We start from the raw sequence: 24,970 nt of genomic DNA on the forward strand, positions 1-24,970 counted from the left end.
AATGCAAACTGTACTTTTTGCAATTCAAAACAGCAAGTCTGAAAACAGCATGATTCTACAAATCTTAAGAGTTTTGCTGTTGTGTAAGCATCCTATATACTGCTCAACAAGGAGAATAAACTGTCCTAGTAGCTTTTTTTTTCCATCAGTCTCATTTATCACATAACAAAGTATGATTTCATAACAGTTACTTCTACCACAATTAATTGTATTTCTAACTATATTTCTACAGAATTTATTTTTTAAGTGTTTTGTTTACTTTTTAGGAAAGTAAAGTTTTTGCAGCAGAAATATACTCATTAATTGTTAGCAGAGTCATGTCAATATACAGTAGATTCTAGAATTAACACACAAGTATGCAGATTCACATGTTCACTATGCTAAATAAATAAGGCTGTTTCCCAAAAATGATGAATCTTAGCAATTAACAAGCAATTTTACAATGCACATGTGTCACATATGAGTTACTTTAACAAGGATTTCTCAAAACAATTTTTAAGCAGCACTTTATTAATAAGTATAAAGTACATCCTTTCTCACACTGCCCCTGAAGTCACCCAAAAAAAGGCAACACAGAAAACGCCTCCATGAACGTAAAGCTAGCTGCAACCTTAGAACACTTTTAACTTTTAAAGAACACAGAAATATTAACTTACTAATTTGTAATTATTAACAGTCTAAATTATGTAAATACATTTAGCAACGTATCTATAAAAAGTCACAGTGTGAATGCTTTATTGGGTTTCATCATTAAAATAATATAAGTTGTGGGATACGGCCCTGATACAGACAGGCAGACACCATTGGTTCCAAAACTAGCACACATTTATTATACATTATCAGTGAAACACAGCACACAACCCACTTTAAGGCCCAAAGTCCAGGCCTCTCTACAATGTCTTTTCTCTCTGGGTCTGCCTCCACTCCTCTCCTCCGGAGCTCTTGCCTTCTTCCTCCTGACTCCAGCCATCGAATGGAGGGAGGCGGCCCCTTTTAAACCCACCCGGATGTGCTCCAGGTGCCTCCCAATGAGCGCCTGCCGGCACTCATTTGGTGTGGCGGAAGTGCTGGCTCTGCACCCGGAAGCACTCCGGGTGTCCCTGGTCTTCTTCCCCCCAGCACTTCCGGGTGTAGCGGAGGTGCTGAGGACCATGGCTCCTCAGGCATCGGGGCTCCCCCTGGCGGTGACCACGGGCCCCTATAGGGTTGAGCTTCCAAGCTCCTTTCCCGTGGTCCCCACCAAGGTAATAATCGTAAACTAAAACGAAAACGAAGACTGAAACTATTAATGAAAAAACATTTTCGTAAACTGAAATAAAATAAATAACAAAACTGAGACGAAAAACTAAAACGATACGGAACGATTACAGTAGCTTAAAAGACTAAGTGAAATAAAATAATAATTTCTAAAAAAATCTGAACATGTCTGAAAGAACGCGGCAGAATCTATTTTTGCATTTTCATAAACTTCCGGTCCTGCCCTGTAGGTGGTGAAATTCAGTATATAAACTTTATCTGATCAGAGGGTATCAGCGATCAACATGTCCGGAAGAAAACGACACAGCGCCGTATGGGAGTTTTTCGAATATAATGCTGAAAGCAACAACAGTAAGTGCATAGTGTTGGAGCAGGGTGCGTTGTGTGCTGTACAGATTAAAGGTAAAAACCCAACAAACCTTAAAGTGCACCTAAATAGCTATCACAAATTAGCATACGAGATATTTCTGGGTAAAGAAAAAGAAAGGCTGCAAAGCGAGTGCAATTTGAGTATACATGCAACCTCTAGTACACATCATACAAGACAGCAGACATTAACATCGTGTTTGCAGAGGACAGCAAATTGGGGTACAAACTCAGCTGAACACCAAAAACGCGAAGACGCCCAAGTAAACTTGTTTATTGAAACTGGCATGTCTACTAGGCTGTGTGACTTGCCTTCATTCAGAAAATTTGTTTCCTCTCTTGATCCCAAATTTAGCATGCCACATGCTGCACGAATAAATGCGCTCATCGTACATAAAATGAATACAGCAACACAGCGTATCAAAGAAATGGTCCAACAAGCTCGGAAACTAACCCTTTGTATAGACGGATGGAGTAAAAGGGGTCTGACGGCTTCGTTTTTGGGAATTTCTGCATGCTTTTATCATTCACCAACAAACCAAGCACAGCATGCTTTGTTAAGTTTACGACGCATATGTCATCCGCATACGGGACAAGCTTTGGCAAACGCTATCGACAGTACTCTGGATGAGTGGGACATAACAGAAGACAAGGTTATGATTATAGTGACAGACAATGGAGCAAACATAGTAAAAGCTATAGATATACTACGGAAAGCGCGGAGGCAAGGAGAATATTCTGCACAGCAGTTCATCGAGCTGGATTCAACTGAATCTGAGTCGGACTCGGATACAGAGGAAGAAGAGATGAGCGTCTCTGATCAAGGTAAGTTAAAAAATATTGGCTAAGTAGCTCAGTATATCCTGCTTGATACTTTTTGTTTCAGGCAGCAAGATTGTGGCATGTATGATAAATGGTCAGCAAACCATCCAATATGTATCCATTGTCTCTCTAGTCTGTTATATTTTGTAATAATATAACACATTAGCACATTTATACAGCACATTACATTTTAATTAGTCTTGGTAAAATAGTTATAAATTATCATATTTAAAAATTATTTCTTTTGTAGTGTTATATTTATAGATTAAACTTAATAGATGATTCTGGAGGCTGTTTGTAAAATAAATAATAAAAACTATTATTTATTTCAAATGATTCAATGCAGCTTTAAGTTTTTTACAAGACTGAAAAAAAACAAATATATAAAATTAAATAACATGTAATAAATAATATACATAAAATCTACATTGGAGAAAAGACAAAATTGAACCAAGAAAAAACATTTCCTAAAACACATTAAGCTGAACTGTGATTTATTTGATTACTTAACAGAATCAACAGACTTCTTTCAAGACGGAGACATATCCAGGTTTCGACGTATGCCTTGTATGGCACACACACTTCAGCTTGCATTGAAAGATGCCATGAAACAATCAGGAGCCAGTGCTGCTGTTAACAAAGCCAGGAACCTTATTCATTCTGTCAGGAAATCTTCGGTAGCAAATGAGCAAATGATTAAAAGGTGTGACTTTAGCCTGTTTTATAATACTAACTGACTTGAGATATTTATGTATTAATATTTAGTAAGTAATCCCATAGACAAATTGTTCTCAAACTCAATCCTGGGAACGCCATGTGACTGCAGGTTTTCATTACAGCCATGTTTTGTTTTTAATTGAACTCCTAGCCTAATTGAGCAGTTATTGTCCAGATTTGGTGTCCATATACAAATTATAAAACTAAATTTGGAAAAATGTTATTAGACTGCATCAGGCATTGGTACATAGTATGGTACACAGTAACAATTTAATTTCTTTTTATCTTGGTTTTTAAGAATTTTATCATTGTCATAATTTTTCATTTCCAGTTTTTCTGGTTATGTATTCCATTATTTACTATTGTTGGAAAAGCTGTGGCAGGCAGACAGCTTTTAGCATTCAACATTGTTTGCCCCAGTGTCTGCTTATTATCATGGTACAATTATGGGATTAAACTAGACAGAAAAAGAACAATTAATTGGAAAATCACAAAGAATTGACCATTTGTACTATAGAAAAAGACAATATTTCTAAATATTTTATTTAAAAAAAAAAAATCACACTTTAAAGCTTTTCTGAATATGAGAAGAGAAAATGAGGCCAGCTTATTAAATGAGATCAGTTACAGAGGTAAGATGACTCTTTGACTGTGAAACTGAACAAAACAAAATCCTGCAACCACAGTGGTGATAGATAAATAGATAGATACTTTATTAATCCCAAGGGGAAATTCACACCAATAGTGACTAACAATAATAATAATAATAATAATAGTGGCTTTGACCAAAATTATCATTTACTTATTCTATGATGCACTAGGAATAAGTGATTATTTTGTTTAAACTTCTTACCTTTTCATTACAATAACATTATTCTCTGTTTGTTTCTAAAGGTGTGGCCAAACACTGATTCGTGACTGCCCCACACGGTGGAACAGTACACTTGACATGCTGAAGCGACTTCTGGAAACTAAAGCTACACTTAATGAGGTTCTTGATGAACTCGGGATAGATACACTGTTAACCAGTGATTGGGCCAAGTTGGAAAACCAACTTAAAGTATTGGAGCCATTTGGTATGCACACAGATCAGCTTCAAACAGATAGCCAGTCTCTGTCAGAGGTGATACCTTCCCTGCTAAACCTGGAGGCACATCTCCAGTCAACTAGTGGAGAGAAAAATTTGGCACAAGCTCTTCTCAAGTGTTTGCGCCAACGTTTTACATGTCTGTTAGATCCCATTAGTGACCAATTTGATCCAGTCCCTGCAGCCGCATGTCTAATGGATCCAACTGTCTCTCTAACCCTACAGTCTCCTGAACTAATATCTTTGAAAAGAACAGCAGAGTTATTTGTATTGACCGAGGCAGCGAAACACAATCACACCATAGAAGCACAACAAGATGAGTCTACACAAACAGTAGCCGTTTCAGCAAACATTACAGTCCTTCAGAAATACAAGTACTTGGCTAATAAAATAAATAGCTTAAACCCTGAAAACCAGCCTTGGCCATCTGAAAGTGCTCCACTTGAAATGCAGAAATATCAGGAGGAGGTTAGGCAGGGGGATTTTACTGGAAATCCTCTTCAGTTCTGGCAAGCCAGGGTGGCTGTGTATCCTAAACTTAGCCCTGTGGCTTTGGACCTTGTGTGTGCCCCGGCCTCACAAGCATTTGTTGAACGCATATTTTCAGTTTGTGGACAGTTGTCATCTGGATTGCGAAACAGAATGACCACTTCTCTAGAGCACAGAGTTTTCTTGAAAATTAACAGAAAGATGTATAATTGAATCAGTCAGGCTGTTTTGTATCACTGTTATGGTGGGGCTTTAGTAAATTGTGCAAAGGAGAAAGAAGCATTTGTTGTTTCAATTATACCATTTAAATTAGGATTACTATTTTGCATGCAAAACTGCAGTGTGTTCCACAGTCAGTTCAAATTCAGTATCTGGGTTTATTTTTGTTTGTTTTTTAACAGGACATACCTATAGGTTTCTACTGATATTAAATAAATGTTATTTCCAAAATTATTAAGTCTACAGTTCTCTCATTGTGGCGCAAAAATTAACCTCCACAAAATTGCTTTAACCATACTATAATTACTAAAACTAAAACTGAAACTAATAAATATAAAAATAAAATAAAAATGACTTTGTAAAATAAAAACTAAACTAAAACTAAAAATATGGCATGAAGGCTAACGAAAACTAAATTAAAACTAAAATTAAGACCTGAAGTAATATAAAAATAAAAACTAGCAAAAATAGTCAAAACTATAATAACTCTGGTCCCCACAGCCACCAGGGTGGTCGCCCCCTCGTGGTCTGGAGGAGGCATAATCCCTCCTCCGGTCCTTCCGGGCATCCCAGCTGGGTACCGCCCCCAGCTGCTCGCCACAAAGTATAAATCTTAGTATTCCAAATGTTCAGAGAGCTGTCATAACATGAATTTAATATATTCTGTGGGGCAACTGCCGTCTGTGGATACAGTCAGCGCAACAGGAAGCTCATTTAAGGAGCACTTAGTGATTAACTGTTGGGTTAGGAAGCACATAGACTACAAAGGATTTAACGTGATACTCTGGTTATGATGAGGTCTGAGAAACAATAGTTATTGACATTCAGTTTTAGAAAGGATTTAACAATGTTCTTAGTGTTATGACGCTTTCAGGAAATGCAGCCCAGGTTTATATACAATTACTGACTAAGGTGTTGCTCATCACATTAGTATCAGTGCTAGATACTTCTCAGATGATTTGGCCATACTCCAAAAACGATAGGCTGCACAGATCCACAGCTGCATCTAGAGTATATTTAAATGATCTGGGTTTGTATTTCGATATATTGTTCATGGAAATAATTTTGGATTAGGCAATTTCTCTAACTTCAAAATTTCCAGTTTGTCTGTAGAATGTTGCACAGAGGTTCGGCTTTCATTTCGCTGTTAGGTCACTTGTGAAAAACAGGTACTGTACTTTCATCAAAGTCTTACTGGACAAATACAGAGAACCCCATCTTAGGCAGCTACAGCAACAGCAAGCTGCTGAAATACCTTAGCTTGTTCTTATTGTGACACCCCGTGTAGTGGGAATTAGGGACACCAGCCTACACTCTAGGTGTCTAGTATGTGGGACCGAGCGTGACCAGGATGATAGTGTAAGACAGGGAGACACGGACACAAAAAAGGTTGGGTTTTTGGAAAAATAAGTGAGGTTTTATTTACAGGTGCACTTAACAAAAATAATGTCCTGCGGAATTTATATATTAATACACAGTCCAATATGGCAAAAGACACACAAAAACAGTAAGTAAATGAAGCTCAAAAATAGTGACTATATACAAAAATAAACAGTGCACCAAAACCCATAACCCATATAAATACCTCCACCAAAATTACTCCAGAGATATTTATACAAGAACAAATATTTACAAAAACAAGGCAAAAGCCGTAATGCTTGGTAAATTCAACAACTATTCTACCGAGTACCTTTCTCCAAGAAGATCTAGTCAGAAAAGAACCAACATCTAGGGGCCACGAGTCCCTTTTATATTCGGCGCCCTTGTGCCGACCAATTAAGCTGACCTATGTCATCTCTCTACAACCATGCGATGACGAAAACGCGTCTGCGAGAAGTGGCATCTCCTGCCCTGCAAAATACTATAATAGTTCAAGCAGCCGGCGTGCGCGCGCATAGCTGTGCTGGCTTTTGAGACGCAAACTGCGCATCTGCCTTAAGTTAACGTAAGCACTTTTAAATTTTCACGTCCTTCCCCTGAGCTACTGCCCAGACAACTACAGACATGGGATCCCTTTTCTAAACCGCGGTAAACTAATACTGCGACACTTCACCCTTTCTTTTACTCCTTTAGAGTTATTGGGTTGCGGGAGGCACACGCAGGACTGAAGGAATAACAATGCCATCCCGGCCGGATAATGGCAAGGCTGTCTCTCCATTCTACACGAGACCTACCTCAACACTCTCCAAAAGGCGCTAATAAGGTCAGTGAAGATGTCTATCTGCATTCTATAAAAAGGAAAAAGGCAAGTTTCCTTTCTTTATACTTTAACTTTTTATTACACACAAATGCCTCTCAACACTGCAGCGGACACTTGACAAATTTTATGTAATTACAGGTAATGCCAGTAAGGCACATTACCACACTTATTCTTAATTACTGTCTGTTAACGGGATATTTAATGGCTGGTTCATTCTGTTCTCTAATTGGACTATGCATGTGTGTTGTTGTACTTTGTCAATCTTTTAGTGTCATTCTGTAAACTCTTCTAAATGGCCTGACCCATTAAAAACAAAAATCTGTGATTTCAGCTTGTCAGTACTCTGATTTCTTAGAGTTTTGATATGTCTAAATTGTACTTCCATTCTTGATAGGTTCTCTTGGTAAGACATATGAAATATGTTTATGCAATGCCTTGCAGTTATAGATAATGAAAATATGGTTTCCCAGTGACCTTTTTAGTTATCCTCCATTTAACCTCAAACCAGAATATAAACCTTTTACTAGCAGGAGATAAACAATGAGAAGGTACAGCTTCATTTACAACAGACCAGGTATGGTCGATAATGATTTTGTCAAGTGAAAAACACATTAACACACCACTTACAATGAACAAAGCACCTTTTCTGAGGCTGATTACCGCCAGTTTAATGGACCACCACCACAGACTTTGTAAATAAAATTGGAACACTCCATGAGAATACTTGTTCAGTTAACACTGACTAAATGCAATTTCTTTCTCTTTAGTAAATAGGCTTTTTAAGGAAGCAAGTGACAAAAAAACTATTTAATTAGTGGCCTACCTTGTTCTACCTTGTTCTCTGTATGTTTTGACAAATCTGCATTTATATGTGCACCAGTTCTGTATTTATTAATTGGTATAATCTACACTATTTTAACTGAGAATAGTTATAGGGCTCTGAGCCTATAGTGAACAGCGCTATACAAAAATAAGTTGTATTTTACATTGATACAATCTACATTCCTGATAAACCTATGTACAAGTAAGTTACTGCTGAAACGTTTTGTCCATAACTTACGGATTTGCCTAATTAGGAGTTTTATAGGATGTGGGTGGACAGTGGATAATGTTTTGAGTTAACCCATGCAATCATATTGTGGCATTTATTCCCATGTTTGATTTTCAATATAACTTTTCTCTTATTTGTTTTCTGAAAAATTCTTGAAGAAGTTATGGAATAAACTATGGACTAAGTGTCTTAAATTTTATCCACTAAGCTAGGTACTAAAAAGTATAGTAATGTAGCGGCACCTCATTTAAGTTTAATGTGCAATCATCAACAGTGAAGACTTTAAGTGTGGATCCCTGCTATAGGAGATGTTAAATGAAACTTTAAAAACAGGTCAGTTTGTCAAACTGAATTAATGTTTTTGCTAAATATGTTCCCCTATTTTAGTTTTTTATTCTCCAAAGTCATACAAGTATGTCTCAGTGTGTGATTAACTTTTCTAATAAAATTGAAAGGCTTGTTGTCCAAGCACCATGACTCATATCTCTCTATTATAAAAAAAATCTTGGAAGGAGACGAGACATGATTTTCTCAGAGTGACAGACACTTTCACATCCCGTGAGACGAGACATTGTGCCGAGATATTTAACCACACCTGGGGGATCGCATTAGCGCAAACCATTGGAAATTATTACTCTGTGAAATAACGGAACAGTGAGAAGAGATTGACTATATTGTTCAGATTTAAACTTTAAGTCGGAGACTTGTAGATCAACTAATTCTTGTTGCCATCAGGGAAAAGTAGTGTTTCTTCCCAATGAAGAGTCGTATCCGCAAGAATTAAAAGATTTGTTGTTTGGTGAAAGTGAAATCCACATACGCTGTGATGCTTGGGTCACAGAGTTGCACAGATACACAGAAGATTTTAGAGGCAGAAACATTATTCAAACACTTCAAATAAACATAAGTCTCTTTCAGGAGTGAATTGAGCTCCTTGTGTAGTTGGAGGGGACTATTCCGTCTCTCAATTAAAAGAATAGAAAATTTTCCCCTTTATAGGGGCGCGCCTCAGGAGCGGGACCCCCGACAGGAGAAGAGGATGTCTGGGGGAGAAGAGAGACAAAGACAATGAGACAAAAGTACAGCTGCTGTAGAGGCATCTCAGGTGGCACAGCAGCAATCCAGCAGCTGATCGAGCAAAAAGGAGGATTTGTTTCCCATTGTATCACTGTTTAGGAGGAGGTTTTGGAGGAGCGACCACGTCTACTTGGGGTGTGTTCAGCCCCCCTCTTCACAATGCGAGCGGCAGAGAGATGAAGTGGCTGGCACGTAGCGTAGGCTGGGGGGGTTTGGTGGAGGTTGGCGAGCAAAGCCCCCTAGTAAGTATATAGTGAAAACAGATGGTTGCGTTTCTCCTCCAAATCTTCATCACACCAAAGCTTGCTGCGTCACAGTGTAAATACCTGTGAGCTGGATGAAGTGATTCTTCATCTGGAGCTCTGTCCGATATTGTACCACTTTAATTGTCTTACTAGCGCAGCACAAAACTCCCATCACAAAACGGAACAAAAATACAAAATGCCTATAGACAATGAATGGCCTAAGAAAAAAGAAATAAGGCAAATGGCCAACTGAAAAACAGAAAACAACAGTATATATTAACTGAATAGCTAAATTGCATATAAGCAAAACATTCTGGTTGCTCTCTTTGACCCAGTTAGGATCATCATCCTAAAAATGTTATATACTGCCTTTAATACACTCTACAGAAAAATACGAAATGCTCAAGGTGGTAATACGATATTAAGGATCTAATAAAAAATAGAAAGGCAGAAGGTGACAGACCCCTGACCAGAATGAATCAATAGGAAGGAAAGTCCAAAGCATATAGATACATGTATGATACTAAAGGCATGGAGCATAGGTGGTATAGTGGGTCAAAAAATGCTTTATAGCAAAACAGTTAGCACTCTGTGCTTTTCATGACACTGTGTACTTTTAGTACACTGTAATACATTCTTATTAAATGACTATGTTTTTACAATTTATAAATATTCCTCAGGACATTTAGAAAGCAATATAAACGGATGAAATTAGACCTTTAAAAGCTCTTACCAGGAGTTAAATAGGATAAAAGGTAGGAAATGAGAAGCACATCAATGATATGGGCAGTAAATGTTATCTTTTCTAATACAGATGTCCCAGCACTTACCATAGGGATGGTCTATGTGTGATAGAAAGCAGAGAAATCCCTGCATCTTTTGCAGCTTGGAAAATTTTTCCTTCTACATCAATGCTGACAGCACTTGTGCACTCATCTAACAAAGCATACTTTGGCCTATAGAAAACAGAGGGAAAACCATCATTAAAAAGATAACATCAATAGAATGTCAGACGTCTATACAAAATTGCATTAGCTATGGGCACTTGTAATGAAGTGCTCAAATACCTATAAAAAAAAAAAAATTTAAAACATTGTTTAAAGATGGCTTAACAGTTAATTTACATAGGGGTCATTCCACAGCTCAATTGACTGATATACCATTCGCTATAGATTTACAAACACAAAACAAAAAGAGTAAATTATTTACCTAATTAACTATTATTTTCATAGCATACATGTTGTATCTATTTGGATGAATAATAACAGATCCATATGCTCTGCCTAAAATGTGGATCTACGTTAGAGTAGCTATGTGCAAGAGGTATTTTATGATGTATATGGTCAGTTTTTTTTGCCACACGAGGACTACATTGTACATACTTGACATGTGGATTATCCAACAAGTACAGTAAACTGTTGTTCAGTGTTAGCCCCTATTGACACTTATTGTATCAGTGATTCTTTCATCTTAATTCTCCATGAAAACAAGAGATTAACTATTTTTCTTGGACATTTCTACAAAAAACATTGGGTAAAAGATAATATTTATTTTGGCTGGAGTGCTCTAGTAGCATGCCACCATGCTAAATGTAGTGTGTAAAAATGCTGGATAGACCCACTTGCTCAATAGGTTGGGAATCATGGCTCAAAAGACATCACGATGACTTTGGCTGATTATTGCAACAGGAGGTTTAGTGAAAAAGGGTGCTAAATTTAGTGAAGTACCACAAAGTAACAGTGGCTAAGATGGTGCTGACATTGAAATGTACATAAAAATAGAGTATATCAGCTGTGGTGGATATCAAAGGAAGATCAAACTCAATGGCTGTGAATTAAAAGGTATTGTTTTCAAATGCAAGAAAATCAGACAAGCAGCTGTGGATCAAATGACTCCAAATGTCAACCAAAGATAGAAGAAGGAACTTTCATCAATAACACCTTACAGGAGGAATTACTTCTCTGGTTGAGGTACATTAAATGACTCATTGCACCTAAATTTCACTCTTGTGGGCAAAGTTTTACAAAGAACACACACAACCCCAACAGTAATATATAGACCTAAATACTTGATTTCCATTCCGGTGGTTCTGTTATGGTGTGGAGAGCGTTTTATGGTATAGATTAACAAATTCCAGTAAGACATAATTATCGGACTATTTGTTTCCTTTAGATTTCTAGTAACACCAAGAAACACTCAAAATATCCACCAAGTAGTTTAAGTCATAAAAGGGACAGAACTGTTCTGCTTATTTTCACTCCAAAAAAGCAAGAGGCTATGTGGTTAATGGACTAAATACATGGTTAATTAAGTTAATAAAAATAGCATATACAGTACATCAGGATGATTTCCTTTCAGAAACACTTTATTACCAATCACCTACCTGTCCTCATAATTTAAAGGAATATTACACCCAAAAATCTGATTTTTTTGTAGCCACTTATGCATAAGGTGTCACACCAGTGGGACATAGCCATATTTCAAAAGGTGTCTGCGTTTGTTGCAGTGAAACCACAAATCAATCAAAAGCAATTATGGTATTTTTATATACCCAAGGGTGTCTTATTTCATGTAAATCTTACGTTTCCATGTAGTCTACTCTCTTTCTTTATTAAAGTATGCGATTCGCACACATATACCAAAGATCTCACCTACTTCATGCCACACACACTGTGACAAGCTTATTACCATTGAATAGCTGAGTTTCAGCCCATTCTAATGATGTATAGTTGTCTATGATTGGTCATTTATATTACATGTCAAAGCTGTGCACAAAAGACAAGAAATAATTGGCTTTGGTGACAGCTCACCTTACGCATCATAATTTTGAGTCTATTGAGAAAAACATGTCTGATGAAGGACTCGAAGCTACACTAGATTTGTAAGTTCTGCTTTTAGTGTAATTCCGTAATGTCGCGGCATGCAGTTCAAGCACCACTGGTTCAATTACCTTACCCGGACACTGTCTGCTGAACGTTCTCCCTATGTCAGTTTACTGTGCAGTGCTCTTTCAATTTCAACTTAGAGTACAGGTAGAGTTTCTTAGCGGACCTGTGAGTACTGTTATGCTGCACTCATGCTTCTCAAAGTTTCATGTGAGGACCCCCACTTTGATTAAATTTCTCTGAATCATGCTGCTCTTGTCACTGTGTTGTGAGCACATGAGAGTAAAAAAATATAAAGGCGTTTCAGCTAGAAAGTTGTTAATCGTATAATCCCACCCCCATCCTCCACTAAAGTGATCAACTGAGTCATGTGATCATTTTTATACCATATTTAATCACGCCCACCCCAGAAAAGACCATGATTAAAAACGGTAAATAAAATCAAAGTGCTGCCTTTTTGTCAGATGGCATTGTGAAGCGGAATATAAAATGTCCTGCACAATTCAATTCGGTGATGGTGGTGTGGAGGATTATATTTTGAACAAGTCTCTAGTGCCCACAACCCAGTGACTGCCACCTGTGACTCAAAAGTGGCTGAGAAACACTAGTTTAGGAGTATGTGTCTGTATGACTAGCTCTGCATTCTTGGCTTATAGCAAAGACATTGTCCCCACTCTTGTAACCCAACACTGAAAGACACTGTTATGAAAATGTATAGTGTGTACATACTTTGTTTATTCCAGGCGTGAAAGGCAAGAAAAAAGCAACAACAAGTAAAATTAATAAAAAGGCACTGAACTTCGGCGGAGCGACTGCAATAGAAGACTGGAGAAGAAGTGTGAATTGCAGCAGAAAAGCTCCAATCTAGTGTATAGAATGTAATGTTTGACTTGGTCCAGTGGTGAACAGAAAGTTTTTCAAGGACTGGCATGAAAAATAATTTTGAAAGTAAAGTTTTGGATGAGTACATAATTATATGTACAGAATTAGAAATTATTTACTTGTTGCTTCAGAGTTATATCTAGTGTGTGTGTGTGTTTGTGTATATACATATTTTTTCTACAACATTAAAAAAATATAAATTGTGATACTTGTTTCGAGAAATTGTGTAGGAGCAAAAATGTAAATATTTTCAAAAAGGGACACTATGTTTCCAAACAGGGCAACACCTTGTGCCAAACAATATAATGCAATGCTATGGGATATGAAATCTAAACTTGGCATAATAAAAGCTGACAGATTACAGCACAAAAGAAAATTGATTCCAGGGTTGTGCATCATAAAATGTCTTGGTTTTGAACTGTAAAATCCAGTTTTATGGAGTGAATTCCCTAAAGCATCATTTTTTGGGGGGTTTATTTAGCTGATATTACTGCAAACAAAGGTGTTTAATCATGTAAGTACTTTACTTTAAAAATCTGAAGTGCCGTTCTTTCTATCATTCAGCAATTTGTAGCTCCTTTATAACATAAGCAGAGAGTAATAGCTACAGTATTTATTTTTGGGTATGTAGATTAGAAGCAAAAATGCCAAAAACCCCTTTGTGCACAAGGGGGTTAATATGTCACTTACCTCATGCGGTTCGTAGTGGTAGCTAAGAAAAATGTTTAAGACTTGAGTTTTTCCTGTTTTTCTCTCTCTTTATTATTTTGTTTTCTTCTCTAAAAGGATTGTGTTCAGACTGGACTTTCCACTTTTTTGTCTGTGTAGGCCAAATCCTACTTATAGTTTGGGTTGAAAATTCAATTTGTATACTAGGCTTTTGTAACTTTGTAACTAGATTTTGGAGTCAAGGCAAGAAAGGTTCTTTTACAAAGGCCTAGGCCTCAGCTTTAGATATCTTGTAATTTTTTGGATAGCCAGAAAATTTAACAGTTGTGTGCTGTCATCAGCATGACATTTTTTGGGCCATCGTCGCGAGATAAACCTACTCCAGTCTTGTGGATAGAACATTTTCTTGTGGAGAGAAAAACTTTCAAAAATGCTTTACCTTATTCTGGTTCTTTACTGCTATGCTTTTTAAGACTTATTACGATTTTTGCCTTTTTGGTTTTCAAATTTAAAATTTTCCATTTTATGCTTAAAAGCTGAGAAGTATTGATTTGCCAGTTATTATGCATTGCCAAGATGACTGATGACATTGTGGCATTCAGATTTTATGTGCCAATTGATCAAACCTCACAAAGAATGCTGAGCAGTCTTATCTTACTTACTTGTGATAAAACATCCTTGCCATGCCCATTCTCTGTTTCTCTCCACCGGACAGGACATCCTTCCAGTCCATAACAGCATCCCACCCTTAAAAGAAGCATAACTTTATATTCTTTCTTTCTTATAGTCTTTTTATAGTAAACAATATAACAAACTTCATGAGAACAGAATTTTACACTTTACGAAGCAACAGTTTTCAAAGACCATAAGAATATCAGTTATAATCCACCATAGACACAGAAAAGTATTTTAAATTTTTATTTTTTTGGTTCAGTGGGTAATAATCTACTGGGGCAAAACCATGGAAAACAAAGCAAACTAGAAAATACACTGTACTGAGATAAAAACTTTGGTTTCTGAGCTGGACTCTGTGAATAGTACCATGTGAAAAAGTATACTTGAGATTACTGGCCAAAGTAATTTGGAAACATAAAAAAACAAGAAGCAGTAATAAAGCTAAAAGCCTGTATGCTGTTCTGCCAGTCTTTGGCATGCTATACCACATAATCAAATCACACAATCTCCTTTGTGAGCCCTTGTGTCCGCCTTGACCCTCTAGAGGCTCCTCTGCTAAAAATAAACTACACTGCTATTTGAGAGGATACTATATAATCTTGCTTGGTTTGCGTTTCGCCTGTACAGTTTGACTGTACAAATAACACGCTTAACACAGCTGTTTTCTGCACAGTAATTTGGCAGATTTTATATAATTTAGATTTTACTAAACTGTATAATGTTTGATTCCTTCTTTATTATGGAGAGTTTCAAGAAGAAAGGAGACATACAATCTGTCAAACAGACCACAAATACAGTATATAAACCTTGTATAGTACATTCACACAGATTCCATGCTACTGTTTAAATTCACCTTGATCAAAATGATTCTGTGTTGACTATAATGCCTCACCCACATAGTTGCATTTTCTAAGCTAGGCATACCTGTATAAGGAAGCAATTTAGGCATAAGCATTTTTTAAATTGTGGCATCCATTTTACTCCCCCACTGCTTTATTTCCTTTGCTCCATGCTCACTAAGGATGTACTCACTCTAGGCACGTTTGTTCCATACTGTCCCTCCTCCCTACTACCATCCCCCCTGTTCTGCACTTACACTGTGCTTAATGTTCTGGGCTCGGGCACGCTTTCGTCATGATCCAAACACAGAGTGACAACATGCATTTCAAAATAATTTTACTTATTTTGAGTTTTTTTTTTAATCATGTAGGGCGGAATAGCGCTCTATTCTCTCTTACAGGTTTATTGAGTGTGCAGCGCAGCATTTTGCTGTTAATCTTGCTGTATGTACAAGAAGATTTTTACAGAGACAAATGATTCTAAGGGAGGAATTTGCAGCTTTTCTTGCCAACTGAAATGCATGTTCATCTATAAGGTAAAAATAAAAACCTGTTTTTAACTCAAATGGTTTTGAATGAAATGAGAATTGCACTATTTGACTTGTCGCATCATTGATGTCATGTCTGTTTTCTATGCTTCGGCACATTTATGACATTGTTCTGCAATCCTACTGAACTGTGCCCAGGCACACCTCTTCCAAGTGGGCCAGAGCACCATACCCTTGGCCTGGGACTGAGCGATCACACTAGTCTGCAGGTAAACGTGGTTGGGCATAGAACAAATTGCTAGTGTGAGTACAACCTAATACTGTTTCTTCATTGCTTTTTTTGCTTGTCTTATCATAGTCTTTCACCATCAGAAATTGCTTAAGCCTATTGTTTCTTCTCAACCACAACATAAATAGACATGACCAACTAACTAAAGAATTATGCACACCATGCCTCCCAGCACTGTATCTTTTTAGTTCTAATGTTCAAAAGACCAAAAAAAGAGGCAAAAAAGCTGCCAACAAGACAATTCAAAAGCAAACAAATCCAAATCATAATCGATCAGAATAAGCCAATAAACAGAAGCAAAAAGATCAAATAAACCAGCAAAGAACAGCAAAACTTTACTGTTAACAAAACTCAGCTCCAAGGCTTATTTAATGAACTAAAGCCTTTAGAGGGATGGGAGCAGTCCATAAACTGACATATGGCCCAGCCTCTTGAGAAACTACCCACAAAACTCAAACAACAAAGTTTTTAAATGAAACAGTTAAGAAAGATTTTGTTCTTTCTGTTTTTTTTCTTTTTGTACCATCTGCTGTTTTTTCTAGATTGATTTAGAAATAATTTTTGTATTATTATCATTGGATGCAGAAAAAGCATTTGACATGATTGAATGGAAATACCTTTTCACTACATTAGAGAAATTTGGGTTTGGCCCTAACACATGTCCATGGATCAAACTACTATATACCAGTCCAGAAGGTTCAGTTTGTATTAACAACATTTGTTCAGACTACTTTAAACTAGGACATGGTACCAGACAAGGTTGCCCCTTGTTACCACTGCTATTTGCAGTCACCATTGAACCACTGGCGGTCCACTGTCAAAATTCTTATCAGATAAAGGGGATTTTCAGAGAAGGACTGGAACAGAAAATTTCTCTACATGCAGATGATATGGTACTGTATATATCAGATCCACAAAAGTCTGTGCCTGCAGTCTTAACAGCACTTACAGAATTTCAAAAGATCTCTGATCTCAGAATTAATTTGAATAAAAGTGCACTCTTTCCAGTGAATTCTCAATCATATAATATTAGATTGGATACATTCCCTTTTATCATCGCAGATCAGTTTAAATACCTAGGGGTAAACATCACAAGTAAACATAAAGCTCTTTATCAACAAAATTTCGCCGTCTGTATGGAAAAAATTAAGCAAGACTTGCATAGATGGTCAACCCTTCATCTCACTCTTCTTCCTAAGCTACTTTTTTTATTTCAAAACATTCCAATATACATTAATAAATCATTTTTTAAGCAATGAGATTCAACAATAACCTAATTTATTTGGAACTCAAAACACCCACGTATCCAAAGAGCGACCCTACAAAGACCTAAGGCAGAAGGTGGCATGGCTCTACCCAACTTTCAGTTTTATTACTGGGCAGCAAACAAACATACAAGCTATAAAAACCTGGATACAAATAGATGAACATATACAGGCTTGGTCCGCAATGGAAGTAAAATCTTGCAGTACGTCTTTATATTCCCTGCTTTGTGCCCCAATAATTGCAAGTTATCGGCAATATACTAATAACACAATTGTGCTTCACTCACTCAGAATATGGAACCAATGTTGAAAGTATTTTAAGATGGAGAATCTTTTATCTGTGGCACTTCTGCAAGAGAACCACCTCTTTCAACCCTCGCAAACATATGCAGTTTTTAATATCTGGAAAAGATTTGGGATTAAATTGCTTAGAGATCTTCATATAGACAACATCTTTGCATCCTATAAACAATTACACTCCAAATGTAACTTTCCAGCCACACATTTCTTTCACTATCTTCAAATTAGGACCTTGTTAAACAGAACCTGCCCGATTTTCTTCATCTTGCACCCTCCTCCATGCCGGAAAAAATATTGCTCAATTTCAAGGACTTAGACACCATCTTTGCAATATATAAAATTATCTTGCAGTCCCTCCCTTTTAAATATCCAAGAGGACAATGGGAAAAAGATCTCTTAATATATCAGAAAAGGAGTGGAAAATAGCAATGCAGAGACTTCACTCGAGCTCCATATGCGCAAAGCATACAATTATTCAACTCAAAATTATATAACGAGCACATCTGTCTCGCCTAAAACTGTCCAAAATGTTTCCAGGGCAAGATCCAACCTGCGAACGCTGCAATAAAGTCCCAGCCTCACTGGGTCACATGTTCTGGGCCTGCACCAATTAATCGTTTTGGACCAAAATCTTTAAGTGCCTTTCAGACAGCTTTGGTGTCACAATCCCTCCTAACCCATTAACATCGGTGTTTGGTGTTCTTCCAGATGGGTTTAAAGTGGAGAAGGACAAACAAACTGTGACTGCATTCACTACACTTTTGGCACGCAGACTTATTTTGCTAAACTGGAAGAATCCTAACTCGCCTCTTTTTAAGTCAGTGGGAAACCAATGTTTTATACTATTTGAAATTGGAAAAATCAAATATTCAGTTAGAGGATCCGTACAGATTTTTTTTCAAAACCTGGCAGGATCTAATCAATAATATTTTTAGAATAAGCTCTTAATGCACTGAAGAAGCAATTATCTCCACATTTCTTTTTCTTCCCCATTTATATCTATTGCCCTATTAAAATCATCAATTTAGGTATAAGTTTTACTCTTTGGCCATGCTCTCTCTCTCAGGGGTGGGGGAAGACTTGTTTTCAATCTGATCTATTTGTATGGAATGATTACAATAAAATTAATAAAAAAAAAAAAAAAAAATTTTGTATAAGGTCTGTAAATTGTATCTGCTTGACCGTATACTGTTACTTTCTTGAAATAAAATAAATAAAAAAGGAAACAATACTTACATATTTTTAAACATAACAAAAACAATAACAAATTAAAAACATTGCCAAAACATTTAGTTTAGTTTGTAATGAATCAGACCCAAAAAGCTGATACAGGCAGATCGCTACTGCTCATCTTGCTAACTGTAAGGCGGCTGATAAAAGGATAGGCCAGTATCACTCCCTGAAACACCCCGCCCTACGTCCCCTTTTGGAATTACCCACTCTACCAGACAAGTGAATATATACAGTATATGAAAAAAAAACAGCCATAAGGCTACATCAGTATGCAATGAGAAACATATTATACAAAGATGAAAAACAGCAACAATCCCTTTTCTCCACCCCACCAACACACAATAACCCCTATAATATGTGCAAATAAAAATATATACAGTGGAAAACCACACCTCCAGCCCCCTTCTGAAGTTCACACACAAGTCCAACGTGGATAGGGTTAACAACAGCTAAATGAATTGTAGAATGCTGGCCGACCCAAAAAAGCTGAAATCTTAAATTTAAAATGTTTCACAGTCAATCTGTGCCACTGTTAAAAGAGGACTTAACAAGCTCACCCGAGTCTGCTACTTGTAACGGAATGCAAGATTCAAGTTTCTAGACCTCCTCCTATATAGACAAGTCTTTTGTAGTTGCAGAACATTTTTCCATGGCCCAGGCAGATGCTGATCAGTTTAGTTAGGTCTGTTCTGTCTTTTTCCCTCAATGGCTGATCTTTTTCTCCCTTTGAACAACAGCATGACTTATGCAGATTCCATCAGAAAAATAAACCGGATGTTGCACCTTCTGGGGTACTGCTGTCAATAACAGGATGTATGGGCTATCATAATACTCACAAAAGTAGATCAGGCAGAGAGCAGAAAGCATACAACATATCGTATTAGGCAGCACAACAAGGTACTGCAAAAATGCATCTATTAGCTGATTCACTTTTATGTAACAAGACCTTAACATTCACTACTATGGGTCTTCACAACACGTACAAAGCCTCACTAAAGTCTTTATTCATCTGTGCAATGTACTAATTAACTTCACTTTGGAGTGGTCTGAGATGGCTTAACTGAGACTCATTTCTCTTGATATTAAGACGTGTGCATCCTTCATATTAACTAGTGTAAAGTACCACATGCATGGATGGGCATCTTGGCCGGGACTGGTTCCTGTGTATTAACCGACCAGTGGGGCTATTGTGACAGAATGATGGAGGGAGACCTTGTTCCAAAACTATATGCCTCCCCAACAAAATAGATGGCAGCTTCAGGGCTTCAGGACCCAATCTGATACCTACTATGAATCATGGGACTTGTAGTGCACTGAGGCAGCCCTGCTGGGATTCGTGGATGCCACCAGAGCGCAGTACAAAGAAAGAACTTCTGATTAACTCTATGCCGTGGCACCGGAAGTACTCCCGGGTCCAAGATAAAAGGAGCCGCTCAACATCATTCAATGAGTTGGAGTGAGGAGGAAGAGGACAACACTTCAAGGAGGAAGTTGGAGTTAGAGAAGGAAGGGTAATCCCGGATGTTGTGGTGATTGTCTTCGTGAAGGAAGGTATTGTGGATAATAAATATCTTGTATTTGAACCAGTGACTGTGTGTGTTAGTTTTGTCTGGGATTTGCGGCTCTGTGGCAGCCCCAGTCTTCCACAACTGGTGCAGTCGGCAGGATTTCCTAACCATCCTAGTGGCTGGAAACTGTTTTTTTTTTTCTGTTCACAGAATAACCCAAAGTGACTTTCCTTCCTACTGTGTGCAAATAATGGGAAAAGAATTGGTGAGAAAGGGTGATAAACCTATTGGGAAGAGGAAGTCTGTAGGCACTGTTTGCCTCAATCAATGCCAGGAGAACAATGAAAGGAATGGGACCTGCAACAGGGATCCCAGAAACGACCCGCTGGAGAAGGCAGATTACTTTGTTGATGATGCCGCGCTTGGCTCTTCTGGTGATACTTCGAGTCACATGCAAAGTTACGTGCTGTTGAAGGGTTTGGATTATCTAAAGGGTATTTTAGAAGCTTGCATGATCCTGTCGTCTGAAGGAGTGGTGCTGCATCTTGTCATCCTTTTTTCTCTCCATACCCAGGCAAGATAAGATGGCTGTGATGCGCTGAATGGCCAGATCGGGCTGATGTCACTGGAGTCTCATTGACCAGAAGAAGTCACAAGGGAGACAGCGAAGTACTCTGGGAAAACCAAGATTGTTGTCCAAGCCCGGAGTTGCGAGTCATAAAACACAGCAACTATAAGAAAGACTTAAAATCAGCAGTGGTGAGTACTGATCGCCTCTCTTCTGAAGATAAAATATGCCGGGAAATGTGTCTGGTTTTCAGCCAAATAGGGATGTTACTGAGCCAAGCTGGGTGTTTTGAAAACCCTCCAGACTACACCTCTCAGAATGCCCCGGGGATCTGGGATAGACATGCACAAGACCTGAGTCCATCTTTTGACCAGGAGCTTGCTGATGGAGAAATTCGAAGTCCCCCCCACCCCCGCCAACCTGCAATGGCACCGCTTGAACTACAGATCAATGCCAGGAATCTGGAAGCATTGGTAACACCACTGGAAACATTCTTAAAGGTACCAAATTCCCTTATAGTAATGTTAACAGGAATAGAAAGAACTGCAAGTGCACCAGTCTAAACAACAGAAAAATATTTACAAAGTCTTGGACTGGGGCAGTGTTAGTAGCCAATACAGCTGTACAGATGTCCAAGTACTATGCTGTAAAACAGAGAAATATGGTGTGAAAAGGTCCCGGTCAAAAATTAAGGGAACCAAAGCTTATTTCAACAATTCTCACTGAGTTTTTACAAGGTCTGCCTCGTCTGGTCCTTGGATCGTAGAGACGGCTTCTCTGAGTACGAAGATGAAAGAGAGCATATAGAAAGGGACACAGTGCGACTGGTTTCTGGACATATCAGTAGGAAACTGAGTAGTGCTTGCTCCGACAAAATTGCTGGATGTAGGACTGAAGTATCTTCGTATGTTTTTTGGGAATCTGAGTAAAAACAGATACTCACCGAACAAGGGGAAAGAACTTACCATATTGTAACAAGGCGCTATATAAGCGCCTAACCCGACACAGATGGTTTTATTTTTATACGTGCCTCCTGTGTCCAAACTTTTATTTTCTTCCGCTGGAGGGCACGTCTTCCCCGTAATCCCCCCAGCCACAACACAGTCCCAAACACAAACTGAAAAGACAAACACTCCTCTCTTCTGGCATCACCACTCCTCCCAGGCAACCGTGTCCTCCTCCACCTGACTCTGGCTGACTGTAGGAAGGTGGCCCCTTTTATAATCACCCGGATGTGCTCCAGGTGCTCACTGATGTCCTTTTGGCGGCACTTCCTGGAAGCACTCCGGGCGTCCCTGGAAGGTCCTCCATACACCTTCCCAAGTGTGGCGGAAGTACAGATGTCCCCAACAGGTTTAAGCCTCCACGCTCCATCCCTGTGGTCCCCACACTATCCAGGGCGGTTGCCCCCTTGTAGCCCGGGGGATGTACAATCTGCCTCCCGGTATGTCCAGGCATCCCATCTGGGTCTGGCCCCCTGCTTCCTGCCACAGTATATACTCGCAGATAAGTTCTCACGTGAACAAGTCAGGAGCTGATTTTACCGTATAATTTCTGGTATTTTATAATGTCGGTCATATAAGTCAAATGCGGAAAATGCTATTGGTACAAGGGATTATGATATGCTAACGCCCACCTGACAGAGTAACCACAGAGCACACTGCCTTTTTTTTCTATGTAGGTGCGGCAATGTGCTGTATTTGGGCGGAGTGGTGGCTCTGAGGCCAAGGATCTGTGCTGGTATCTCAAAGGTTGTTGGTTCGAATCCCCATAACTGCCAAAAGAGATCCTACTCTGCTGGGCCCTTGAGCAAGGCCCTTAACCTACAATTGCTCCCGGGGCGCTGTACAATGGCTGACCCTGCACTCTGACCCCAAGGGGTATGCGAAAACTAACAAATTCCTAATACAAGAAATTGTATAAGGTGAAATAAAGAACAAAAAAAACAAAAAAAAAAAACAAGTGCTCCTAACCTCTCTCTCCCTATTGTGCCTACATGACCACACAGTAATTTGATGCGTCTGAGAAACTGATGCGAGACTGGAGTAGGCAAGAAGATATTAAAAAAAATAATAATTAAGCGTCACATTTTTGAACGGGTGTATAAGTCAGGGTCTGATTTTATGAGCGATTTTTTGGGTTTCAAGACCCAATTTATATGCAAGTATATACGGTAATTGGATAAGCCCAATAACATCATGTGCTGGTAGGTCTCCACCTACTTTAACTATGTTTTCTTACAACAAGCAGGAGACATAAGGTGAGATCCCACAAAAACTAGTGGAAGCATAGGAAGGGGAGATGACCACCCAGGAAATTCACCAAATATTATGTGGGATAACCTTGCAAATAACAGCACAAGAGCAGGAGTTTTTAGACGTAATCAGTGACTGTTTTTTAACACAGTATGTTAAAGGACCAATGTGGTGGGAAGCTTGTCTAGATTTAGTATTTTGTAATAATCAGGATAGAGTTGGGGGTGTAGAGGATTGAACCATTAGGGTCAAATAATCATACTTTAATACAGCTCTCAGTGTTTTGGAAGAGTGTGGATGCCAAGACTAAAACTGTTAAGTTTAATGTTAGTAGGGTAAATTTTGAGTAGATGCGGCAAAGTAGAGGATAGACTGGGATAAGCTTTTAATAATGTAGGACAGGTACATAACTAAAATTAAATTTGTAGGAAACAAAACAAAAAAAAAAACTCCACAACGGGTTAATAAACTGTTCAAAATAAGCTGAAAAGGAGGAAACAGCTGTACAAGAATATAACTCCAATGTGAATCGTAGGGCGTATAAGAACATGAGGGCACTCATTAAGAAAGATACTAGGGAGGCTAAAAAGCAGAGAGAAATATAGCAGATAAGGTAAAAGAAGAGCCAACGAGATTCTTTCAGTATTTTAGTAGTAAAATAGCAGTCATTGAGGAAGTGAAGCTCTTCAGGAGTAGTTAATGGGAATTAAAAAAAGCAACCTTTGAAATAGCAGATACTCTAAACTTGCATTTTTCAGAGGTCTTCACATGTGAGGAAGTGGGTAACCTCCCACCCTGTAAAAGAGGCTACTAAGGAGGTACTGAGTTATTTGCAGATTGTAGAGAGAGAAGTATTGCTCAGATGAAATAGGTTGAAATCAAATAAATCACCAGAACCAAATAATAATTACCCTTAAGTTCTTAAGGAGGTTAATGAATACATATATAAACCCTTGATACACATTTTTAGGAAGTCACTGTGTACTAGGGAAATTCCGAAAAAACAGGAAATGACAAATATTATCCCATTATATAAAAAGGGTGAGTGGGCATATCCGAGCAACTTTAGGCCAGTAAGCTTAAAGTTCATCACATGTAAATTAATGGAAGGATAAGATAAGATTAAGCAACACATGACAAGAACAGTTTTTCTGAACAATCAGCATGGGTTCAGAAGAGGGAGGTCATGTTTTGCAAACATGCTGGAATTTTATGAGGAAGCAAGTAAAGCATTTCATCAAAGTGGAGCATATGATATTAGTTATCTGGGCTTTCAGAAAGTAAAATACAGCACTTTTTTATATATTTGACCATGGGAGACATCCTGTTCCACAATAAAATAAGTTCCCTGATCTACCAACACCACTACCATTACCTGGCACCCATACAGTGTTAGGGCTGAGAGAGATGCACCATCTCTGTTCACCCTTCAAACTGGACTGCCCTCATGGCTTTAGACCATATAATTTAGTGTCCCAGTAATGAAACATGTTGCTTCCACTCCCCCCTCACTATTTCTACCTGCTTATGCAGTGAAACTTTGTCCCTGGTCCACACATTGTACCGCACAATTCCTGCAGGGAC

The 24,970-nt window shown here is 38.2% G+C and overlaps 1 protein-coding gene across 1 annotated transcript in view; it reads right to left on the bottom strand.

Moving 5' to 3' along the window:
• Window positions 1-24,970, bottom strand: part of LOC114659708 (ATP-binding cassette sub-family D member 2-like) — a 135,263-nt gene that overhangs the window by 4,438 nt on the left and 105,855 nt on the right. The window contains exons 8-9 of the mRNA XM_028812331.2: window positions 14,629-14,713; window positions 10,361-10,486 (exon numbers count right to left, since the gene is read on the bottom strand). Coding sequence (XP_028668164.2) covers window positions 10,361-10,486; window positions 14,629-14,713 — 211 coding nt within the window. The remainder of the gene's footprint in view (window positions 1-10,360; window positions 10,487-14,628; window positions 14,714-24,970) is intronic.

Source organism: Erpetoichthys calabaricus, chromosome 1 (genome assembly GCF_900747795.2).
Source record: "Erpetoichthys calabaricus chromosome 1, fErpCal1.3, whole genome shotgun sequence".
Lineage (NCBI taxonomy): Eukaryota > Metazoa > Chordata > Cladistia > Polypteriformes > Polypteridae > Erpetoichthys > Erpetoichthys calabaricus.